The following is a 20837-nucleotide window of genomic DNA, read 5'->3' on the forward strand; positions in this document are numbered from 1 at the left end:
TCAGTGCGCGCCTCAGTTTGACTCGAGCTGCTGGGAGGACCGGTCGCCGTCGGCTTACACTCGGCTTACTGCCCGCGGGAATCGAGGCCCATAGAGCAGAGAGACCCGAGGAGTGGAAGCCTGGAGCACCGACGTGAGAAGGTCGCATCGTACACACGCGACCTCGCCGGAGGCCAATAACACCAGGCGGAGGGAGGGGTTCAGAGCGTCCGGGACCCCAGGTGGGACGTGAGCAGAGAGCTGTCGCTGCGCGGACCGCGACAAAGGAGGTCGAACGGTTGACGACTGACAAAGCAGAAGAGCTGCGTCAGCGAGAAGCGGCAAGATGCAAGAGTTCTACCCTAAGGAATACACGGACCAAGAATCGGAGGTCGATGATTGGATCCCCGTGTACACGCTGACCCGCCACTGGAAACAGGAGCTGGCGCTCGACAAGCCCGAGAACCAGGCAGTGAAGAAGGCACATCGCACGCTGAGACCGGCGCGCAGGTCCTCCGGTCTGCACGTCATCAACCCGGTAAGGGAACAACACTGGACCTCGCCGTTTTGGCTTTGTGGAGCTTTCTCTTTTTTTATCTCTCTCTCTCTCTCTCCTTTTTTTATTTTTTATTTTTGTACCAGCGGTTTTTCACTCGCTGTTTGAAATCATACATAGTACTCAACATGCACTATAAAACAAGCGGTATCGTCGACCGAAGTATGATGCTTGAATTTATAATGCATGGGCAAGAGCTTGTTTGTGAGAAGAAATGCGCGTATCTCTTTGAAAATGCACTTGCCGAATACATTGAAATAGTATTCTTGCCTGGCCCTATATAGGCGGTAGTAGTACACACAATCTAGGGACTTAAATTATTATAGAAGCGTCGTTAAGCTTATGCTTATTTTCTGTGCAGCAGATTGAGCCACAGCTGTACCATTTCATTCCGTGCTATATGTTACAGACAGGCTCAACCTTCACCAAAGCCGCATTACTAAGGCGTGGAAGAGAGAGCTTGCGAAGGGGTTCCGAGCGAGGTTTAGTAGGCACGTAAAATAGTATGTGGCCTGTCTCCCTGCACTCATTTCGTCATCTCTGAAAAAAAGGGGATATTGCGTGCTTAGAAGTTAATACTGATGCCTTACTTATTTTGGGAAGAGCCTTTCTCTATAAGGGTCCACTTGTACTGAAAAGTCCGTGAAATGCTGATATACCATGTGATATATTTTAGTGGAAACGATTTAATCTGCTCCGATAATGCTTTCCTCACTATTCGTTCTTTCAGCACGGTGGACACTACACGGTCAAGTAGCCATCGCACTTCGTTCACACAGAAGCAAATAATGGTTAATTAGCTTCTCAATTACCGATGTTAACGACAATGGTAGTATTGGTGGAGGACGCAGCTGGAGACAAAATAGACTTGCATGGTTTTAGAAATGCCATCCGTTTTTGAGATATTCGTCGACAAAAATTCGCCTCTTGTCGCTCCGCTACCGACACTGGGCGCACGATCGAAGCGCGCCCGAAGAACTGTACATGTGACGCGTCCCGCCGTGTTTGGCTATGTCTATGTGTTGACCGCCCTGTGCGCTCCTCTTACCATCTTATCTCGCAAGGATCATATCTCGGCGACTTACCGACGCTCTCAAATGCACGACGACGGATATTGGACGCTTCAGCAGGTCATCGCAGCGAGCTACCCTACGTCATGAAAGCGCCGAGTAACGTTTCCAGTGCTTTCGGTTTCGGTATCGGAGCGACAAAAGGCGAACAACTGATGGCGTTTTTATAATCGCGTAAATTGATATTGCCTCCTGTGGAATCCATCTTCAATACTGCCATTGCGATGTTGGCGTTACAACGAGTAATTAAAAGCTAAACAACCCTAGTTAATTAGCGAGCTAACTGCGACAGCTATCATCACATCGCCTAAATTATATTTAAAGAAAACTATGTTTCCACTAAAATAGATCACGCGGTATAGCTGATGAGGGTTCGTCACAACCAATTTGAGCTGTTGGCTCAGAGACCCGCAGTTACAAACGTGATCATTAGAGACCGAATGGTTGATTTAAGTGAAGTGTATTCACAAACCCACATACTATAGTTAATTAGAGTACGCGACAACTCAAATTAGGTCAGCTGAGTATGGCTTGTCTATTATCACTTGCTCATTTCAGGACCCAAAATTTGGCGACAGCTTGGACACCCGGGTCGTTGACATCAACACGTTCCTCGAAGTTAAACTCCTCTACAGACCGGGCGGGTAAGAATGTGTGCTTGATTTCTCCGCATTCGCGAGTCAAGCCCGGAAAACACTTGTATTGCGGGGAACGCTGGAGTAATTCATACAATTGCGACGTAAGAGCGCAAGCTACACTCATCATACCGGCGCTTGAACACGGGAAAGAAGAAACCAAAGTTGGGCGTATAGTGCAATTATCGGTGTCCCTCAGTCCTGCCCGCTACATGCTTGAGCTCATGTTCGACGAATTTTGTTCGAGAGGAAAGCTACAGCGGGAGTGACGACATACATATGGACGTGATCCTTCCAGTTTTGGATCGTGGCTATGCATTTGTCGGCTGTAGGCTCTGCACATGTACTTTCTACGCATGCGTCCTTAATTTTCTTTCTTTTATTTCTAGTATTCCCTTTTTAATGAGTGCGGCCTGAGATACCCCCCCCCCCCTTTTTTTTTTCTCCTGTTCATACCATACTCTTTTCTTTGTCGTTTTACTTCAGTCTTCCTAAAGTGTAGTACGTTCTTTCTTCCCTCATTGCTTTGTTCTTTTTTCCTATATTCAACCGCAATGTTTCTATCCTCTCCTTCCTGTATAGCAAAAGCATACAGTTAATACAGCTATTCTCTGAGCGCGGAGGCGTAAATGTGAGGTGTCTGCCATGAAGTTACACGGGTAGAACTATACACTCGGAATTCTTAGATTATCACCGTGTGTGATTCAAGCAGACTTTCGCAGCGAATATCATTAAAGGTAACTTTTTGTAGTGTATTTCATCAGCCACTTTAGTATTAGTGTGCTAGGCATGTGTGTGAGTGTTAACAATCAATCACTGCATGCAACCGAATGCAAACACCAACTCACACTTCGTTTTGACGCAGGTCACGGATATTCTTCACAAAAAAAGATAAGCCGGTGCTTACTCTGGAATTTAAGGACTACAACGCCAAGGCAGAGGCAAACCGTTATGAACAGCCGGAGCCCGACCTAGCACTCTTGGTGAAGTACATCGCCAGCTTTGACAAGCCAATGGAGGTTGAGGTGGATCGCAAAGTATTCAAGCCAGAAGAGCTGCACACCTACGCCTTCCATCTACGTCAGAAAGCGTCCCACGTCAAGGCACGACATATTTTCTTTGCTACTACACTCACACGCCTTCACAGAGAGGCGCTTAAGACCTCTATGAGCATTCGTTATACAGGTCACTTCGCTGTAAAGATAGCGCACCGTACAGGTCCCAATCGATCAGGCTAAGCACTCTGGCGATTTGCAAATTAACGCCGAGGGAAAACTGCCAGCTCTTCGATGGCTATCTCTAGACGCCGCCGCGGCTATCTCTAGACGTGGCGCCAAACGCTGCTTCAAACTTACTGAAGAACAATGAAAGAGTGCATGCAAAACACATACAAATCTGCCTGCATCCACGACACACATGCAGGCCTCCTCACTGCGGGGAGAAGTTCGTCATTTCGGTGCGCATTAAATGTATCCACGTGATTCGTCGATGTGCTTGCGTTTGTTATTCACTGAGTTCACGATAGTTGGTTTCCATGGCTAGTACTTCCAACTCCCCACAGTCATGGCCGCGAGATTCGTCTACGCCCGTGGGACATCTTTAGAATATCCGTAGGATATGCCTAACTGTGTTTTGGCGCATCATCAAAACAGACAACCAATAATAACTACAAGAAGACTGTTATACTTGGTCTTCGGCGTGAGATGAGACTAGACGATGGCCGATTTTACCATTTATTTCTTGCTGTCACGAAGGAGAGCAATTATCATGGCCGAATCAGGATCGAAGCATGCAGGCTGGGTGCTCCCACATTCTTGCGCAAACACGGTAGACGGCGATTCGTTCCAGTAAACTTATGCCAGAGCCCGCTAAACTCCGCGCACGCGCAGTCGTAGTAGTCGACCGCTATACGGTAATGCTTACGGTACACAGTAACGCTCTGCTGAAAGTTTCTGGTGTTTCATTACGAAAGCTCGCTCAAAAGATAAGATTAATTACATGTTAAGCCCAACAGGTTACGTCAGCTGTTCTTAACGTTCTAAAAAAATTAATGCGTCGCAGGACAAATTAGAGAAGTCTAGTCTATAGCCGTGGGCCACCATACCGTTTGCAATTGTTGCGGAGATAGCTTTAGCGTGCGCGCAAGCGTAATACCATTTGCGGAATACAGCTAGTCTTCCCGGAGAGGTGCACGGCAGGTGCTGCTGCTGATGATTTATTGGCATCGCCTTTTACACAGGCGGAGACAAGCATAGTCACCGAGCCTGTCTGAGCTAATCAGGTATGCTATACATCCTTATCGTTCTAGCATTTTGTCCACATCTCCTTAATCTTTTCTCTCTTAATGCTTCTATGCGTACCCTGTACAGTTACATATGTTCCTGTAACTGTTCCTGTCTTATCAATTTTTTCTCCACTTTCTTTTACAACAACATTCCAAACGTATCTTGCTTATCTTGACTGCTGACTGGTTAGTTTTCCCATCCACTTTAAATCCCAGCGCTTCTAGAAGGTGGACGTTTCCTATAGAGGTCTCGCTGGGTGAAAACCTTTGCATACCATTAGGATGTGCTGAGTTGGATCCAGATTTTTGCTGCAGCAGACACATGCCTCATTCTGTTGCGAATATTCGCGCCGGTACGTTTTAAGGCGATGTTCTTAGGTCTCTACGTTTTAAGGTCGCGTTGTGAGGTACAGAAAATGTCATGTCACCCAAGGAAGGCCAGAAGCGAACCAAAGCATGCCCAGCCGTGTATAAGAGATGACTAATGATTAGAAAACTTAATGATTGATTAGTGATTGGATTAAGGTGAATTAATGTTGATTAAGGTGAATTAAAGTAGGCTTTACAAAACTTTCGCCTTCGCGCCTCTAAGGCTCGCTAAAGACACCTCTTAGATCGCTAAAGACACCTGGGAATTTTTCTTTCTTAAGTAACCAGCTCGGTCCTCAATATCAAAACACTGCCCTTTGTGGTATCGTACAGATTTTTCTTTCTCAGCATTTTTGTAAATCTTCATGGCATTTTTTTGTTTCAATACTTTGCATCCAATCTACTATCCCTGTTTCTCTCATTTTCTTTTTGATGACTGCTGGTTGTCTATTTACACTCACAACAATATTAATTCTCTAAGCGTCTGCCTGGTCTGAACCTATTTTGTACCTCCTGCAAGATATTGCCCACTTTGGCAACTCAGATTTTATGGCTTGCACTGCTATGCAGGGTGTTTCAGCGAAGACATTAAAAAAAAAAATCCCTAGTGCAGATAGCGCAATTCTAGTTCATGAGCTTTTCTACTCAAAGAGCCAGATATTGCTTGCACAAGAAATAGAAATGCCTAATCGACGAATTAACGAAAATTCACTAGTTAAGATTCTAACTAATTACCTTATGGTACATATTACAATCTACACATTCCAGCTGGGTAGAGTGCCTACCCAGCTGGGATAGACTTGAAAGTGCTGGGATAGACTTGAAAAGATTTGCGTGGGTAACACCATTTACGACGTATTCGCTGTCAAACTTGCGGTAAAAATGCGCTGTCGTTCCACTTACTTTCTTTAAAAAACGTCGTTTTAAGCATTGAAGCACAAGAGTAACTGCAACGTCAATGCCGTTCTGCAGAAAGTTAGGGAATTCATATCTCGAAGCTGGCGTCATCCTGAGAATTCGTTCAAAGTGGATCCGCCTTGCGAAATACACAGATAGAATTTGTAAGTTGCAATATATGGGCCATAAGCTAACTATTTCAACAATGTAATTAGTGATTTCTTTGTTGATTCGCCGATTATGCATTTCACTTTTTTGTGCAAGTAATGTTAGCATCTTCAAGTAGACCAGCTCATGAACTAGAATTGTGCCATCTGCCACAAGCTTTAAAAAAATGTTGATAGTGTTCGCCGAAACACCCGGTATATATACAGGAATTAGATGATTAGATTTAAATTATTAATCTACTTCTCAATTATTATAATTAGATGAAAAGTGTCAATGAGAAAATTGTCCAGCAGCATAAAAAACTCCAGCTTTCTGTTGCTCAATACATGCTGCATAAAAACCTTTACCAAGCATGAAAGAAGCCTGCGAATGCACGCAAGTGCCTCGAGTGGCCGGTCGCACGGCAATTTTGCGTGCATTCGCGGGCTTCTTTCGCGCTCGGAAAAAACACTTTTAAGTAGCACGTATTGAGCGACAGAAAGCCGTATCGGGAGTTTTTCATGTCTCTACAATTTTCTCATGAATACTTTTCATCTGTTACATTTGAGAAGTTCATTCATTAATTAGGACTAATTGCATAATTAGGCAGAACGTAAAAAAAATATAATCTGAATATCTCCAAGAGACGGAAAACAACGTTACCTTGGTTCTGTCCAGCTACGTAGCATTTGCATATTTTTAATGTTTGGCTAAAGTGAAACACCTTATGGCAACAGTCAACTGTGCCTTGCTATTATTGCTATCACAATTTTGTGGAAACTCCAGGTGAATTTCCGTCGACATCGCCTAGATATTCCGTATGAAGTACAAGTGAATAACATCGCCGCCGCGCGCCGTATTCTGTAGGTGCGAGCGAAAGCTTGCGAGGGTGAGCCGAGAAATATGGTGGCTTGATGCGGCTACTAGTGCACTGCAATGCGGCTACTAGTACACTGTAATGCAGCTACTTGTACACTGTAATGCGGCTACTAGTAAACTGTAATGCGGCGGCGTCTTCTCGCGCTCGCAAGGAAGGAAGGCGGGAAGGGTGCGCTCCGTCTTCTCACGCGCGCGAGAGGCGGGGGAGGGGAAGAGTTGTGCGCGCGCCTGGAAAGGGGACAAGGGGCAGGTTAGTGCGCATCTCCTGCTCCAGCTGCGGAGGTTGAGCGCGGCCGCGCGTGTCTTATCTTGGAGACAATCTGCGCTGGGTTCGAAGGCTAGCCGAAGGGAGATAGCTGATGGCTTCGGGTGCGCTGTGTACTCGCGCGCTTAGTTCGCGTTGAAGCGAGTGGCAGCACGAAGGGGAATTTCCTTGCTTGAAATGTGCTTGAAAAAAATTTTTCTTTCGCATTAGTGTTATATTGTAAAAAAGAAAGGTACTGCATGTTAACGATTAGGTCGCTCTGGACATCAGCAGTGAAGCGAACTATTTAGGTCACATCACTATTAGTTTTGCACGCTTTCGTTTGAAAAACTGCGTCTCCAGCTGTCACTGCCAGCGTTGTTGCCGTCGTTAACCTCTCCGGAAACACAGTATTGCGCAAACTGCATTACGTTCACTGACACGCTAAAGCTCTCGCATGGACCGTACGGAGGATGATATGTGGTTCTTCATAAACGTCAATAATGTGATGTTTGAGGATACCGAGGATGCATATTCACGTGTTAATAAATCTACATTATGCGAAGGTAAAGCGCGCTAGCTGGTCTTTCTTTAAATAAGCAGGGTGCGCGCTCTATTTCTATATCATTTTTAATTAGTCTGAATGTCATATATACATACTTCGGTTTTCTACTTGAAGCTCGTAAAATGTGGGTGCGCGTTCGATTCGGGGGTGTGTTAGAACCGGGCCATAACTGGGAAATGAATTTTTGCTGTGAAGTATTCTTTTACTGCGTTTTTACCGCAAAGTATTCTTCGCGAACTTCAGGCACTTTGTGTCCGTCTGTCTGTCTGTCCGTCCGTCCGCCTATCCATCCATCCTCCTACGCCGGCGGGACTGGCGGTGCCTAACGATTTGAGCTGCTGTGTGTATGCTCACGTTCGAGTTGCCGACGCGTTCGCCGCATCGTCGTATTTCGAGCTCCGTGATCTCTAGCCTCTGATTCTCGCGTACTATCTGCGCCGAACCAGATGGCGCGCGTAAGAAGATCCGGGTGTGTCGGCTGCGGAACACCGGACGGTGGTCGCCTCCGCACGAACAGCAATTCAAAAGCAAGTTTCCCCACCCCATCCACGCCAACCCATTCCTGTACGCTCACAAATAAGCTCTTGGGAGACCGCAGCTTCGTCCGCGGAAATGCGTCAACTCGGACATTGCGTCCCTCAGAGGTTTACTTGAGCAGCTCAACGACTATAGGGTACTATACTTGGCTCAGAGGAAGACGAACGTGTTCGCAGTGGTAGCACAACTAGGCAAGCCCGCGTTCCTTCTGACCCTCAGCATGCCCGAACTCCACGATGAACGCCTGCAGCTCGAAGTCATCGAGAGTCAAAGAGATCCGGTCGATGCGCCGCCGCCGCAGGGTCGATGCAATAGCCAGCTGCCTGCAAACGACTTCGATTCCAGCAGTACGCGGGATCGGCATAATCTTTTTCTGTCTTTTGTTCAACTCGAACTTCCGGATAATTCGACCAGTTTTGTCGGTCTCTTCGAAGGCTAATTAATGAAAGTCGACGACGGTATCATAGTGAATTAATTAAGGTGCTCTTTGCCAGTATTTTCGCTAAGGTTTAGATCGTTTGCAGTCTGGACATTTATTTAAAGTAAAAAAAAATGACAAGTTCGAAACGTAATGTCAGTACGTGTCTAAAAGATACTGCAGGTCTCGTTTAGGCAGAAAAAAAAAAGATTGACTTGAATAAATGATGAGGAGGCTGCAAGAACCGGCTTAGCCTTTTTAATACTCTATACCACTCTTGTTTTCTTATGCAGATTAGTGTGAACGGTGTGGATTGTGCATCAGTGCGGCTTGTTGACCCTCTGACTGGCGCTAATTTCTCGACCACTGAGGGTGTAGAGGTGAAAGCGGTGCATCAACCTACCAGACTGGTAAGGCCTGCTTAACTATAAAAATGCATGTGTTACATTCTGGCAATTACACGTCAGAACAGCTGTTCTGACGTGTAATTGCAAAATCTCCACAGGCAGCTAGCAAAACCACAGGTAACGCGTATTTGTGTCCAACCTGAAGTAGCTGTTGTTTATTAAGAACGGAAGATATTGAGCAGCTCTAAGTACATATCGTATCAGTAGAATACTCCAAGATTAGCATCATAGATAGAACCTTAAAATACTCCTGTAATATGGTTTCATGAACCTGCGTGTTTTCCGAAAATAAGACTCATTTTTATCCAGGAACACGTGGCAAAGAATTATGTGCCGAGAAAGCTTGACATTGCTGATGCTTGGTGCAGAAAATGCTATAGCTCTGAGTACATAAAAACACATAACGAAAAGCTAGCTCTTGCAGTAGTTGTGTCATAGTTATGGGAAAGCAAGTATATTCGGCATTTTTTAGCATAATAAACATAATTATTGCGTGTATCAATATTGCAGGCAAAGCCCTACAAGGTGAAGATCGAACCACATCTTGATGTCGGGGACAGAATTGTCCTTTTTGGCATTTTTAAAGACGATAAAAAGTCCGACCGCAAGTAAGTAGAAGCGTTGTATATACAGTGCGCATAAGACAATCAAACAGACCTCTGGCAACCATTAAAGCTGAGATAATTGAGCAAGCATGCCAACGCATTGACAGACGTTCAGTAACAGACATGTTCAGTAAAATGTATGCGGAGCTTTGTTAAGTCCCACGTTTGCGGTACCATAATTCCTTAATATGTAGCAGTTTATGAAATGCATTGTGAACTAGTAGTTTATGAAACAGGCTATGAAAAAAATCTTGTTCTACATAACTTTTTTTTGGCAATGCTAAGATCCGATTCTATTCAAAGCATGCACAAAATGGCACATCTTACTATATGCAACGTTGAAAATAAGGGCCTCGGAGTTAAAGGGTGATATCGGCTATGTGCGCAAAGGTACGCAATAAAAGTACAAAACAACGCAAGCATAGTACTGATTCATGGGTACAGTAAATCGTTTAGGTTCGCTATTTCTGAAACACACCACTGCATATAGCACACTGCAGGTGCTTCAAGTTGCATAACATCATCTGTGCGTCACTTTATTGTACCTGATGTGGTGCAGTTATTTAGTAACGAAATTTAGAGCGCTACAATCCAATTGTGCAAGAATGCAGTGAGTTCCTTTATTTTTCTCGTTTTGTGGTCTCGTTTTAGAGCCGGAGGAAGAAAACCAGTATGTAAAATATAACATTACGGAACGTTATCAGTGGGTGTTTCTTGACATGCTGTTCGACTTTTCAAATACAACTTATGGCCTAAAGTGGATATTTAAAATTTTGCACAATTGAACTTAATTAGCTACCTAATGTGACTGCAACATATATCCTAAATAATTCATCATGATGACTACGCACAATATGTTGTTGGTGCCAGTCACTTAAAGCCTACCACTTTTTTTCTAATGCTTGGTTCAAGTTACGTGAAATGCAAAATATACTTTCAATTTTTTTTTTTAAACTTGCCTCTGACAGATAGCCCAATTCTAGCCCAATTCTAGTTCATCGTCTTCGAGTAGACGATGTCTACTCGAAGAGGCGGACACTACTTGCACAAAAAATTGGAATGCATAATCGACAAATTAACGAAAAATTACTAATTAGGTTTTCCAGTTCTGTTTGCCGACCAAACAGAACTTTGTGGACGTTTTAGCCGATGACGTCAGTGTCACAGCACTTATTGACAATGCCGCGCACGTATCCGCGACGAGTGCCAAATTGCGCCAACGCCTGAACTAAGTTGTCACACCCGCTGAATCACGCAATCTCCGCGTCGCCGACGGAGGGGCGCCTACCGTGCTTGGTATGTGCACCGGTCTCACTGGCACCGCGGGGCGCCTACCGACTGTCTTGTTTGCCGTTTTGGAACAATGCCCTTACGACGTTATGCTCGGCTTAGACTTTTATCGCCCCATTCATCACTCTTTTATTGCGCGTCTAGTGTCATTCAGCTTGAACTGCCCCACGGCATGCAGCTCTATAGCCCACAGTCACACAACCACGGTTATGCTCTCCCGAAGACGTCCGCCTGTCCTGTCACCTCAAGCCACTACATACGTCACTGTACTGTCGTTCCCATCTGTTCCTGACGGCGTCTGTGTACTATGTCCCACCGCTGACATACCACTTGAAATAAATTTGGCCGTTCCCTATACCGTGCTCAATGTTAGGCAATCAGACTTCGCTCCTTAATTTAACTGCTCGACTCAACTTCTTCCCAGAGGTATGTCTTTGGTAGTCATCTCGCCTGTGAACGATTGCGAGATATCGGCTTTTGACGTTGAGATTCCGTCACCCTCTACAGCAACCTCCGATTCATCGACTATCACATACGAACTTAGCAAAGCTGATTGCACCTGATCTTCTTCCGGCACAAGCTGCTGACCTCCGCCGTATCTTGGAAACTTACAGCGACATTTTTTCTTTTGTCTTGACGGCCACCCTTTAGCCCAGACATCGGTGGTCACCCATCGTACTTACACCGGAGACCGTCAATCGGATACGCCGCCGGCCGTACCGTGTTTCACATGCTGAACGACAAGCGACACAACGAGAAGTCGATGAGGTGTTGACTAAAGGCGTTGTCGAGCCATCTTGCAGTCCGTGGGCGTCCCCTGTTGTCTTTTTCAAGAAGGGCGGCAGTTGGCGCTTTTGTGCGGATTACAGACACCTCAACAAAATCACACGCAAGGATGTCTACCCCCTTGCCGCGTATTGATGACACCTTGGACTGCTTGCACAGAGCCAAGTACTTTTCATCGATAGACCTCCGATCAGGCTATTGGCGAATCTCGGTAGATGACATGGACCGCGAGAAAACTGCCTTAGTAACACCTGACGGCCTCCACAGCTTATGCCGTTCGGCCTTTTTAATGCGCCGGCAACATTCTAAAGAATGATGGACTCCTTACTTCGCGGATATATAGATGGTCCACATGTCTGTGTTATCTAGACGATGTCATAGTCTTTTCACCAAATTTCACGAGTCATCTAACGCGTCTATCGGCTGTTCTTGCTGTTTTCCGACGCGCCGGCCTGCAATTGAACTCATCCAAGCGCCACTTTGGACGCCGTCCAATTACCGTTCCCATCTCGTCGATGCCGCTGGCGTTCAACCCAACCTTGAAAAAATTCTTGCTGTCCAGAACTTTCCTGTTCCGTCTTCCGCCGCAGACGTAAGAAGCTTTGTAGGGCTATGCCCGCATTTCCGTCGTTTTATTAAGAATTTCGCAGGAACCACTCGCCCACTCGCTAAAGAAGGACGTTGCTTTCACATGGGGCCTTGCTCAAACAAAATCCCCCTCCGCCCTCGTACGTTTGTTCACGGCTCCCCCATCGCTGGTCCATCTGCCGCCATAGAACTTCACACAGATGCCAGTGGCCATGGAATCTCGGCTGTACTTGCTCAATGGCAGAGTAACGCAGAGCACGCAATTGCATACGCCGCCTTCTGTAACCCGCCGAGAGGAATTTTTCGCTTACCGAACGGGAGTGTCTGGCATTACAGTTTGTGCAGTAGCCGAATTCCGCCCCTACCTGCAGGCCGCACATCCTCGGCGGTTACCGATGACCAAGCCTTGTGCTTGCTTTAAAGACCCCGCTGGACGATTGGATAGATGGGCGATAGGCTCCAAGAATATTCATTTGCCGTTTTATACAAGTCAGGCCGTTTGCACAAGGACGGCGACTGCCTCTACCTTCATCCTGTCAACCGCCCTGAATATGATGCGCATGACACCGACTCTTGCGTCCTGGCCATTGCTGATCTGCACGACATCCGCACTGAACAACGGCGTGATGTGTTCTCACCGATCGTCCCGATTCTGAATATTCGGAACCCACGCTTGGCATGTTCGTGCTCCGCGACGACGTTCTGTATACTGCCGCAGCTTACGCCCTAAAAGACCAGAATTTTTACTCGTTGTACCACGCCATTTGCGGACATCAGTTCCTGAGCAGTTACATGACGCCTCTACTGCAGGCCACCTCGGCGTTTCGCGTACTTACGACCGCGTACGGCGCCGCTTCTACTGGCCAGGCCTGTACCGCTCTGTGCACAGCTACGTCGCAGCCGCTGTGCGCTCTGTCAGCGCCGCAAAAAACCTGCTGTGCTGCTCTCTGGACGCCTTCACGCCATCGATGTGCCCTCAGAACCATTCTTTCGCGTTGGTCTCGATCGTCTCGGCCCTTTTGCAACGTCGAAATCTGGCAATAAGTGGGTCGTTGTCGCGACTGATTACGCGACCCGGTGCGCGGTCACGCGAGCTTTCCGCACAAGCTGTGCTACTGAAGTGGCAGATTTCCTTTTACATGACGTCATCCTCCATCACGGCGCACCCCGGCAGCTCATCACTGATCGCGGCCGTACCTTCTTATCCTGAATAGTTTACGACCCACATCGTTCTTCTTCTGCCGAGCGCAAGCTTTCCACCGCCTACCACCCGCAGATAAACGGACTGACGAAGCGGCTAAATCGCACGTTGACAGAAATGCTATGTACGTTTCTGAAGACCACAGTGATTGGGACAGCGCATTACCCTTCGTGACATTCGCCTATAATTCGAATTAGTTCTCGTGACGGGACGATCGTCCCGTCACGAGAACGCTGGTTTTTCACCCTTTCACCCTCTGTTCGGCTGCCACCCTTCTTTGTCCTTTGACACACTGCTTCCTTCCTCGACGAACACTCCCACTGAATTTGCACAAGACGTCTTCGCCCGGGCTCGCATGGCTCTCCGGATTGGCGGCTCCCGGCTCACTGAGTCTCGGCCCGCGCAGAAAATCCGGTACGACAGCTGACATCGGGACGTTCGATTTCCTCCTGTCTCCGTTGTCCTCACATAAACACCGTGTCACCGCGTCGGCTTGTCTGAAGAGCTGCTGCCGCGCTACACAGGGCCCTACATGATATTGCGTCAGCTTGGCGATGTGAACTACGAGATCGCTCCGCTGTACTAGCGTGTCCTCACGGACGTTGTGCATGTGTCCCGGCTAAAGCCTTACTTTGCCGCGAGTTTACCTCCCTTATAGTGCTGAGACGGCGCCTTTTCAGGAGGGGGTTAGGTTACAGCGCAACCAAGAGTGGCGCAAGGCAGAAGAAGGCGATTTGACGTACAGAGGTGGAATCGCTCTCGACAGCCATCTTGCTTGATACATCGTTGTCTCTCGTGTAAATATTGTAAATACACCTTTTTATATGACTTCTGCAACGTAACAGTATAGATAAACAAAAGTAAGGCGTCATGTACAATACTGTATATTATGGACGCCAGTGTTGACTGGAAGGTAACGATGTTAGCGGAAATAAATTGGGAGTCGTTCTCGGTCTCGACAGCCATCTTGTTTATGCATCGTTGTCTCTTATGTAAATATTGTAAATACATCTTTATATGCCACTTTTGCAACGTAACATTATCACACAGCCGCTGAAGCCCGAATCAGCACCTACCTCTACCTAGAAGTTACAGATGACACTATGCGTATGAAAGAAGTACAGTTCCTAAAGTGCTCCCAACGAATGCCAATATGCTATCACCTCGGCCTATTTTGTATGGCCTGCACGGTGTTAGTTCTGTGCTTAGCTATCACTGCAGTTTGTGTTCTTTCCACTCAAATCAGCGATGAGAAAGAGTGTGGCTGTCTCTGGGTGGCCAAAAAAGGCCAATATTACGGCACAACAGTTCCTGTGACATAGATGCGAAAACCCACGTGTTCAACAATAAAGAAAAAGATCGTGCCGTCACTTCTCGAAGGTTTCCTTTGTAACAAGGTATAGATCACTGTAGATTAAATGACAGGGACACGCTTCTGCCAGTACCTGCAGCAAGTAACGCTGTATACCATTCAACAGTATTTCTTAAAGGGGCCCTGAAACACTTTTTCAACATAATAAGAAAGCACTGCCGATCTGTAGATGAGGTTCCAGTGAACATGAGAGCCAAATAGTATTACTGCATGCAGCAGGGAATTTGCAATTTTGTGTCAAAAACAGTGAAAATTCGCCTGCTCTCTCCTCTACAATGTCGCCAGCATCTGTGTCGTGAGCAGGCAAGCAGCCCAACAGATATTGGCAGATATTGTGATCCCGCGAACATTCTCAGCAATACTCGAATTGTTAATATTGAGTTCAATAAATTAAGAATACGCGACTCTGTGAACTCAAAAATACCAAAAAGGTATTTCATATTTGCCCTTCCGGTCTGCACACGACAGTTGCTCGTACCAGGAAGATGCGTAGCTGCATAGCTGCAAGATAGCACTAGAGTGCTGCGTAGCGTAGATACTGCAGCCGCCTCACGGTGCCTCGACGAGCCCTCTTATCTTGCCGGTGGTGCCCGGTGGGAAGCTCTGAAAACCACGTGCTCTAAATTGGTCTCTGTAAATGACAAACCTCCTGGCACACGAGCGCCCATCTCGCGTCGAGATAGCGCCGCGCACGCGTGAGCCAAAAGTAGCATTTCAAAATAATAATAATAATAATAAATAAAATGTCCAATTTCTGTACAGCCTCCTGCGCACTGTAAAATAAAAGTTAATCAATCAATCAATCCTGCGCGAGTGGAGATGAAAGAAGGAAAGCCGCACATCAATGCGATAACTGGCTCTAAATCCGCTTCGAAAAATTTTGCGCAACATTTTGGCTACGTCTTTTATTAGTGATGCCTTTTTTATGATTAGTTGGAAAAGTGTTTCCGGGCCCCCTTAACATACACCAGCCGAAAGTAGGGATGCTTCAGTGGTACTTTACGGGGAACAGCCAGGAGTTGTTCTGCATTAGCAAAACAGTTGCATGAAATTGTAATAGAGCTAGTAATAGATATTGTAGTAGAGGAATCAGCATGGGCACATGAACAAATGTACAGTCTTGATGACAGGCTAGAAGAAAAATAACAAAGTGCTAATTTAGCTTGTTCACACTTTTTGACTTGAGCAAGACAGTGATACGCAGGAAGTCAATGTACTGTAGCCTTTCTTCAGCACAGTGTCCCTGTGGTTTCTTCACTGCCCGCTATTGTGTTATTTTATTAAGGCGAAAAGGTCCTACGAGGCTAGGCAACTAGAAATGAAAAATCTGAGACCTCAGTATACTGGTTAGTCATGGGTGACTTCACTGCTAACCTGGGGAGGAAGCAGACAAGGGGAAAATGTCACGGATAATTATGGCATATGGACTCTAGCTATAGTAGAGGGGAACTGCTGGTGGAGTCTCTTGAAAAGAATAGCTTCTTCCAAACATACAATAATAAGAAGTGGATATAAGAAAAGTCCAAATTGTGTAACAAGAAATGAAACACGTATTACTCTGTACAAATAGCAGCAGAATGTAGCGGCATTAGGCACAACAATGTGTTGCCCATTATCTTAGAACTAAAGTTCAGGGTGATATATACCAAGACAGGAAGCTTGTAATCCCTCTGAAGCACCGAGCAAAAGAAATTACGGAAATTGAACAACACGAACCCCAGTGATCGGTCAGACAAAATTCAAAATACAGGTAAAGTGAGTAACCTCTACTCGAATTTTTGAGGTGTACATTTCACTCTCCCATGACATCATTTGGTGCCACCCAATAGTAGGAGGGCATTAGCGGAAGTCGGCGCGCCACGCGCCAGCCTGCTCAGACTGTTGATGACATTCCCATGGCCTCCGCGAGTGGAAGGCGTGCGGCCTGAGCTCGGAGGGCATGGCGTCACTTTTCTGATTACAACAGCTACCGAAAGACAGCCGTTCGTGCGCCAAAGTGCTCGCGAACGGCCGTTGAACGGGGTGCAATCCGGATTCGATGACAACCAAAGGTCAGTGGGACGCCTTGCATTGGGCGCTCACGGGAAGGCTACAAATGAAGCTGTGCAGGTTGATATATGAAAACATTAACGAGTAGCGCAAAACACACGGACCAAGAAAGACGCAAGTACACAGGACGGGCCCAATTCATCGTCTTCATTGTGCCCGTCCTGTGTGCTTGTGTCTTTCTTGGACCATGTTTTTCGCGCTACTCATCAAGGTTTTCAGTTATAAACCAACTGGCCCAAACAAAACTTTTATTGCAGGGCGATATAGGATGGACAAGTTTTGAAGTGAGGGAACGTCAGAGTAAAATTCATTTTAAAGAAAGACTGAGGAATATGGAAGAAAGTAAATGGGTTGTGACAGTGTTCAAATATTTGTATAGGAAAAAAAGTTACTCACAGTGGAGGAAAAGAAATAGGAAGCTTGCAAGCGAGTATGCGACCGGTATAGTAAGTAACGTGGCAACAAATAAAGAACGTCAAACGCAAAGTCACAGAGGCTCAGACAATCCCATGAGTAGGGGCAATGGAAAAGAAACATGCTGTGAGTAACTACCTAATAGAAAAAAAAAATAGATCAGGGAAGAGACAATTTATGATAACTCAAAGGGAAGCTCTTTATTTTTCGAAGCGAGATCAGGATGCCTTAAAACCCGTATAGATACTTATAAATTAGCGAGGTACACCGAGGAAGAAGCATGTGCTTGCTACGGTAACGTAGGGACAGGATGGAACATGTTTTATAGAATGTGAAGATATCTGCCCAGTTGTCGGTTTAGGCTCCTCTGGCCTCCTTGAAGCCTTTGGGTTCAGCGATAGCAGAGGGGAAGTAAACTTGTCTGCAATAGAGATGAGTAAGAGGCAATTGGAAGTTTGGTGGCATAAAAGTAGAGAGACCACATACAACGAAGGCGTATGAAAACAATGTTCCCAATAGTGGTTCGGAAAGTTTGATGCTGGGAATTCTTTGCTTTCTTTTTCTTAAGACAAGACATAGGCAAAACAATAACAAGAGCTTGGTGGCGCAATCTACCGCCCCATTTCAAAGGGGACGCTCATCCATCCATTTATCCATCCATGCTCGGTATGTTATGCGTCGTTCCCGTGGTCACAGCCATAGAGTTTCCTACAATGGTTGCAACACCGCGCCCGTGGCTCTGGGATACATAAAAATGGTTGTATAACGTAATGCTGTATCTTTTTAAAGCGAAAGCTGTATGCGACTAACCTTCCGTAGTTTTTTCTGTGTCCAACAGAAACGGAGTCAGCGATTTCTTACAAACCCATACAAAAGGTACCTGATAGTACCTCTAAAACGGACAAAATTGATATACTAGTACACATGGCTTTCAAATAGACCACTAATTTGTCAGCAGAACTTTTGCGCAACCCTCGTAAACAATGTAACAGATTCACGTAGGATATATAGGGTTTGTCCGAAAAGTAATGTCACTGATAATATTGTGAAGCGACTATATGTCGCAGTCCAGTAGGAGTGTTTGAGATTGGTGGAGGGGGAAGAAAGCTTATGAACATGCAGTCGCTCAGTCGTCTGCTACCATCTGAAGAGTAAGGACAGGCATTTCCGTGAAACTCCTTTTTGTTTCCCGTGCAAGCCATAATACAGCGTTTGTTGGAACAAAGGATTGACGTGAAGTTTTGTGTGAAACTTGACAAGTGCACAGTGGAAACTCTTCCTATGAAAAGACGGCCTTTGGTGACAATTGCTTGTCAGAACATCAAGTCTACCGGTGGCACAAAGCCTTTTTAGAAGGTTGTGAAGAGGTCAGCAATGAAGCCTCTTCCCAACCATCACCAATAAAAATGTGATGCGTGTGAGGGATTTTTTCAACTCAAATTGTCGCTTCAGTGGCCGTTTAGTGGCACAGACATCAAACATACAAAAAAGTACTGTTCACGAGATTCTGACGAATAATTTGCACATGGAAAAAGTTTGCGCCAAGATTTTGCCGAAAGTGTTAACAGACAACCAAAAATCTTGTCGAGTTGAAATGTGCCAAGAGTTTTGGGATTTGTTTGAAAGTGACCCCCACTTTTTAGACAATGTCATCACAGGTGGCTAGTCTTGGGTGTTTGAATATGGCCCTGAAACAAAATGGCAGAGTGCCGGGTCGCACACCTCAGCATCGCCTCGGCCCAAGAAGGCCACAATGAGAAAGTCAAAGGTCAAGACCATGCTCATCGTGTTTTTTGACATCAGGGCGGTGGTCCACCATGAGTTTGTACCACATAGTACAGCCATCAATGCCAAATTCTACATGGAAGTGCTCAAGAGACTCAAACAAAGGGTTCATTGCGTTCACCATGACATCGCGGGAGAGTGGAAACTTCACCATGACAATGTGCCAGTCCACACCGCCTTCCTCATGACCCGCTTTCTGGTCGATTCAAAGATGCCAACGGTTCCCCAACCACCATACAGTCCTAACGTGGCTCCCCCAGACTTTTTTTTTTGTTTCTGCGCTTGAAAACTCCATTAAAATGTCATCATTTCGAACAGTTGACAAAGCCAAGAGGCTTTGTCAACTAAGGCTCTAAAGGACATTCCGGAGGAGGCCTACTGAGACGCCTTTGATGCCTAGAAATCTCGCTGAAAGCGATGTAGTGATGCAGGAGCTGCCTATTTTGAAACCTTTTAATGTGTTGTACTCATCCGGTCAATAATATTTTTTTAATCAAGTGATTGACATTACTTTCCGGTCATACCCCGTAAATTGACATATCAAATTTGTCCACTTTGGATGTTCTAATAGATGCAGTGTACATAACTGTCATACCTCTTATAGGTGCAGAGCTACCAAAGTCACGTGTACCTGTCAGATAAGCCAGCAGCATACAGCATTGCATTCATGTATCTTATTGTTCTTTTAGGAAACTGCTCAGTATAGGCAAGACTGTGGTTCCTTGGCCTGATGACGTTAAATATGACAAGAAGACCCGCCTTACCATCCAGAGATACAAGAACCAGCTAGTAGTGTACCACCACATCACACCCTTCTTCAAGTCGCGGAATATGGGCAACGAATATTTGTCTGGGGACCTGGAAGTTGACCGTGCATTTCCTGTGGATGGTTTCTGGATTGTAAGTAACAAAAGCCACTGAGAAATAAACAAGAAAGACAAGCTACTTGGTTCCAGATAGCTTGACAGACACTAATTCACCTGTGTTAAAATCAGATAGGGCACAGCAAGACTGATGTCAGACAAAACATAGGACTTCAAAAACGTATTCTTACTAGACAAACATGCTAGCTAAGTATCTTTGTAGTATAGCAAACACTAGTTGAAAGTCAGTGTTTAATTGTCCTGCATGCAGTTAATTGATGTATCCTGTCTAAGTCTAGTGCCGGTAAACTATAGACCTGGCTTTAGGAAAAACTTTTGGGGCTGACTTGATTGCTGTGTTAGCCAAAGTTATGACATAATTAATCAGATTTTCATTTCTTTATTTTGCTCCACATAAGTGAAAATAAAAAAAAAGTTGCCACATTCTTGCATTAACAGTTGTTTCTACTGTCATATTGCCACAACCACGGAGTCTAACTTATAGCATACACTCCTGGATCTTCAAATTTTGCCACCCAATGGTATAGTATAAACACTTAGCATTAGGTGTTTGGTTGCTCATTTTTCAACAATGTGTACTTCTCTTTTCCTTTGCAAGAGAACATGCTGAGTTTCTCTCATTGATAAGGCTATGGCTGCTAGCAAAGTCTTTCTTTCACTAATCTCCTATGTTGCCTCTTTACCTGCAGTAGCTGCACCATTACCTGTACTTCTGTAAAAGTTAAAGTTAATCTTTGTGCCAATAGCTGCATCCCTGAGCTTCCTAGTTAAGTGAAGAGTACTGTCTTATGGAATCTCTGCTTTTCTGATGTCAGGGCATTTGCATTCTACTTATGTGTAAAATGGCAGGTTCAAAAGGACAGACTCCAGCTGATG

At 45.6% G+C, this 20837-nt stretch overlaps 2 protein-coding genes across 4 annotated transcripts in view; one reads left to right on the plus strand and one right to left on the minus strand.

The window, feature by feature from the left end:
• LOC135898787 (uncharacterized) overlaps window positions 1-20837 on the plus strand; it is a 22266-nt gene continuing 1429 nt past the window's right edge. The window contains exons 1-6 of the mRNA XM_065427952.1: window positions 1-517; window positions 2164-2249; window positions 3106-3343; window positions 8874-8990; window positions 9498-9595; window positions 19767-19977. Of these exons, the coding sequence (XP_065284024.1) occupies window positions 326-517; window positions 2164-2249; window positions 3106-3343; window positions 8874-8990; window positions 9498-9595; window positions 19767-19977 (942 nt within the window). The 5' untranslated portion in view covers window positions 1-325. The remainder of the gene's footprint in view (window positions 518-2163; window positions 2250-3105; window positions 3344-8873; window positions 8991-9497; window positions 9596-19766; window positions 19978-20837) is intronic.
• Window positions 17025-20837, minus strand: part of LOC135898788 (uncharacterized) — a 17513-nt gene continuing 13700 nt past the window's right edge. For all 3 annotated transcript variants that reach the window (XR_011512748.1, XR_010563410.1, XM_070535507.1), the window contains exon 4: window positions 17025-17713. The gene's annotated coding sequence lies outside the window, so the exon portion shown is untranslated. The remainder of the gene's footprint in view (window positions 17714-20837) is intronic.

The sequence above is a fragment of the Dermacentor albipictus genome, chromosome 3, assembly GCF_038994185.2.
Source record: "Dermacentor albipictus isolate Rhodes 1998 colony chromosome 3, USDA_Dalb.pri_finalv2, whole genome shotgun sequence".
Classification (NCBI taxonomy): Eukaryota; Metazoa; Arthropoda; class Arachnida; order Ixodida; family Ixodidae; genus Dermacentor; species Dermacentor albipictus.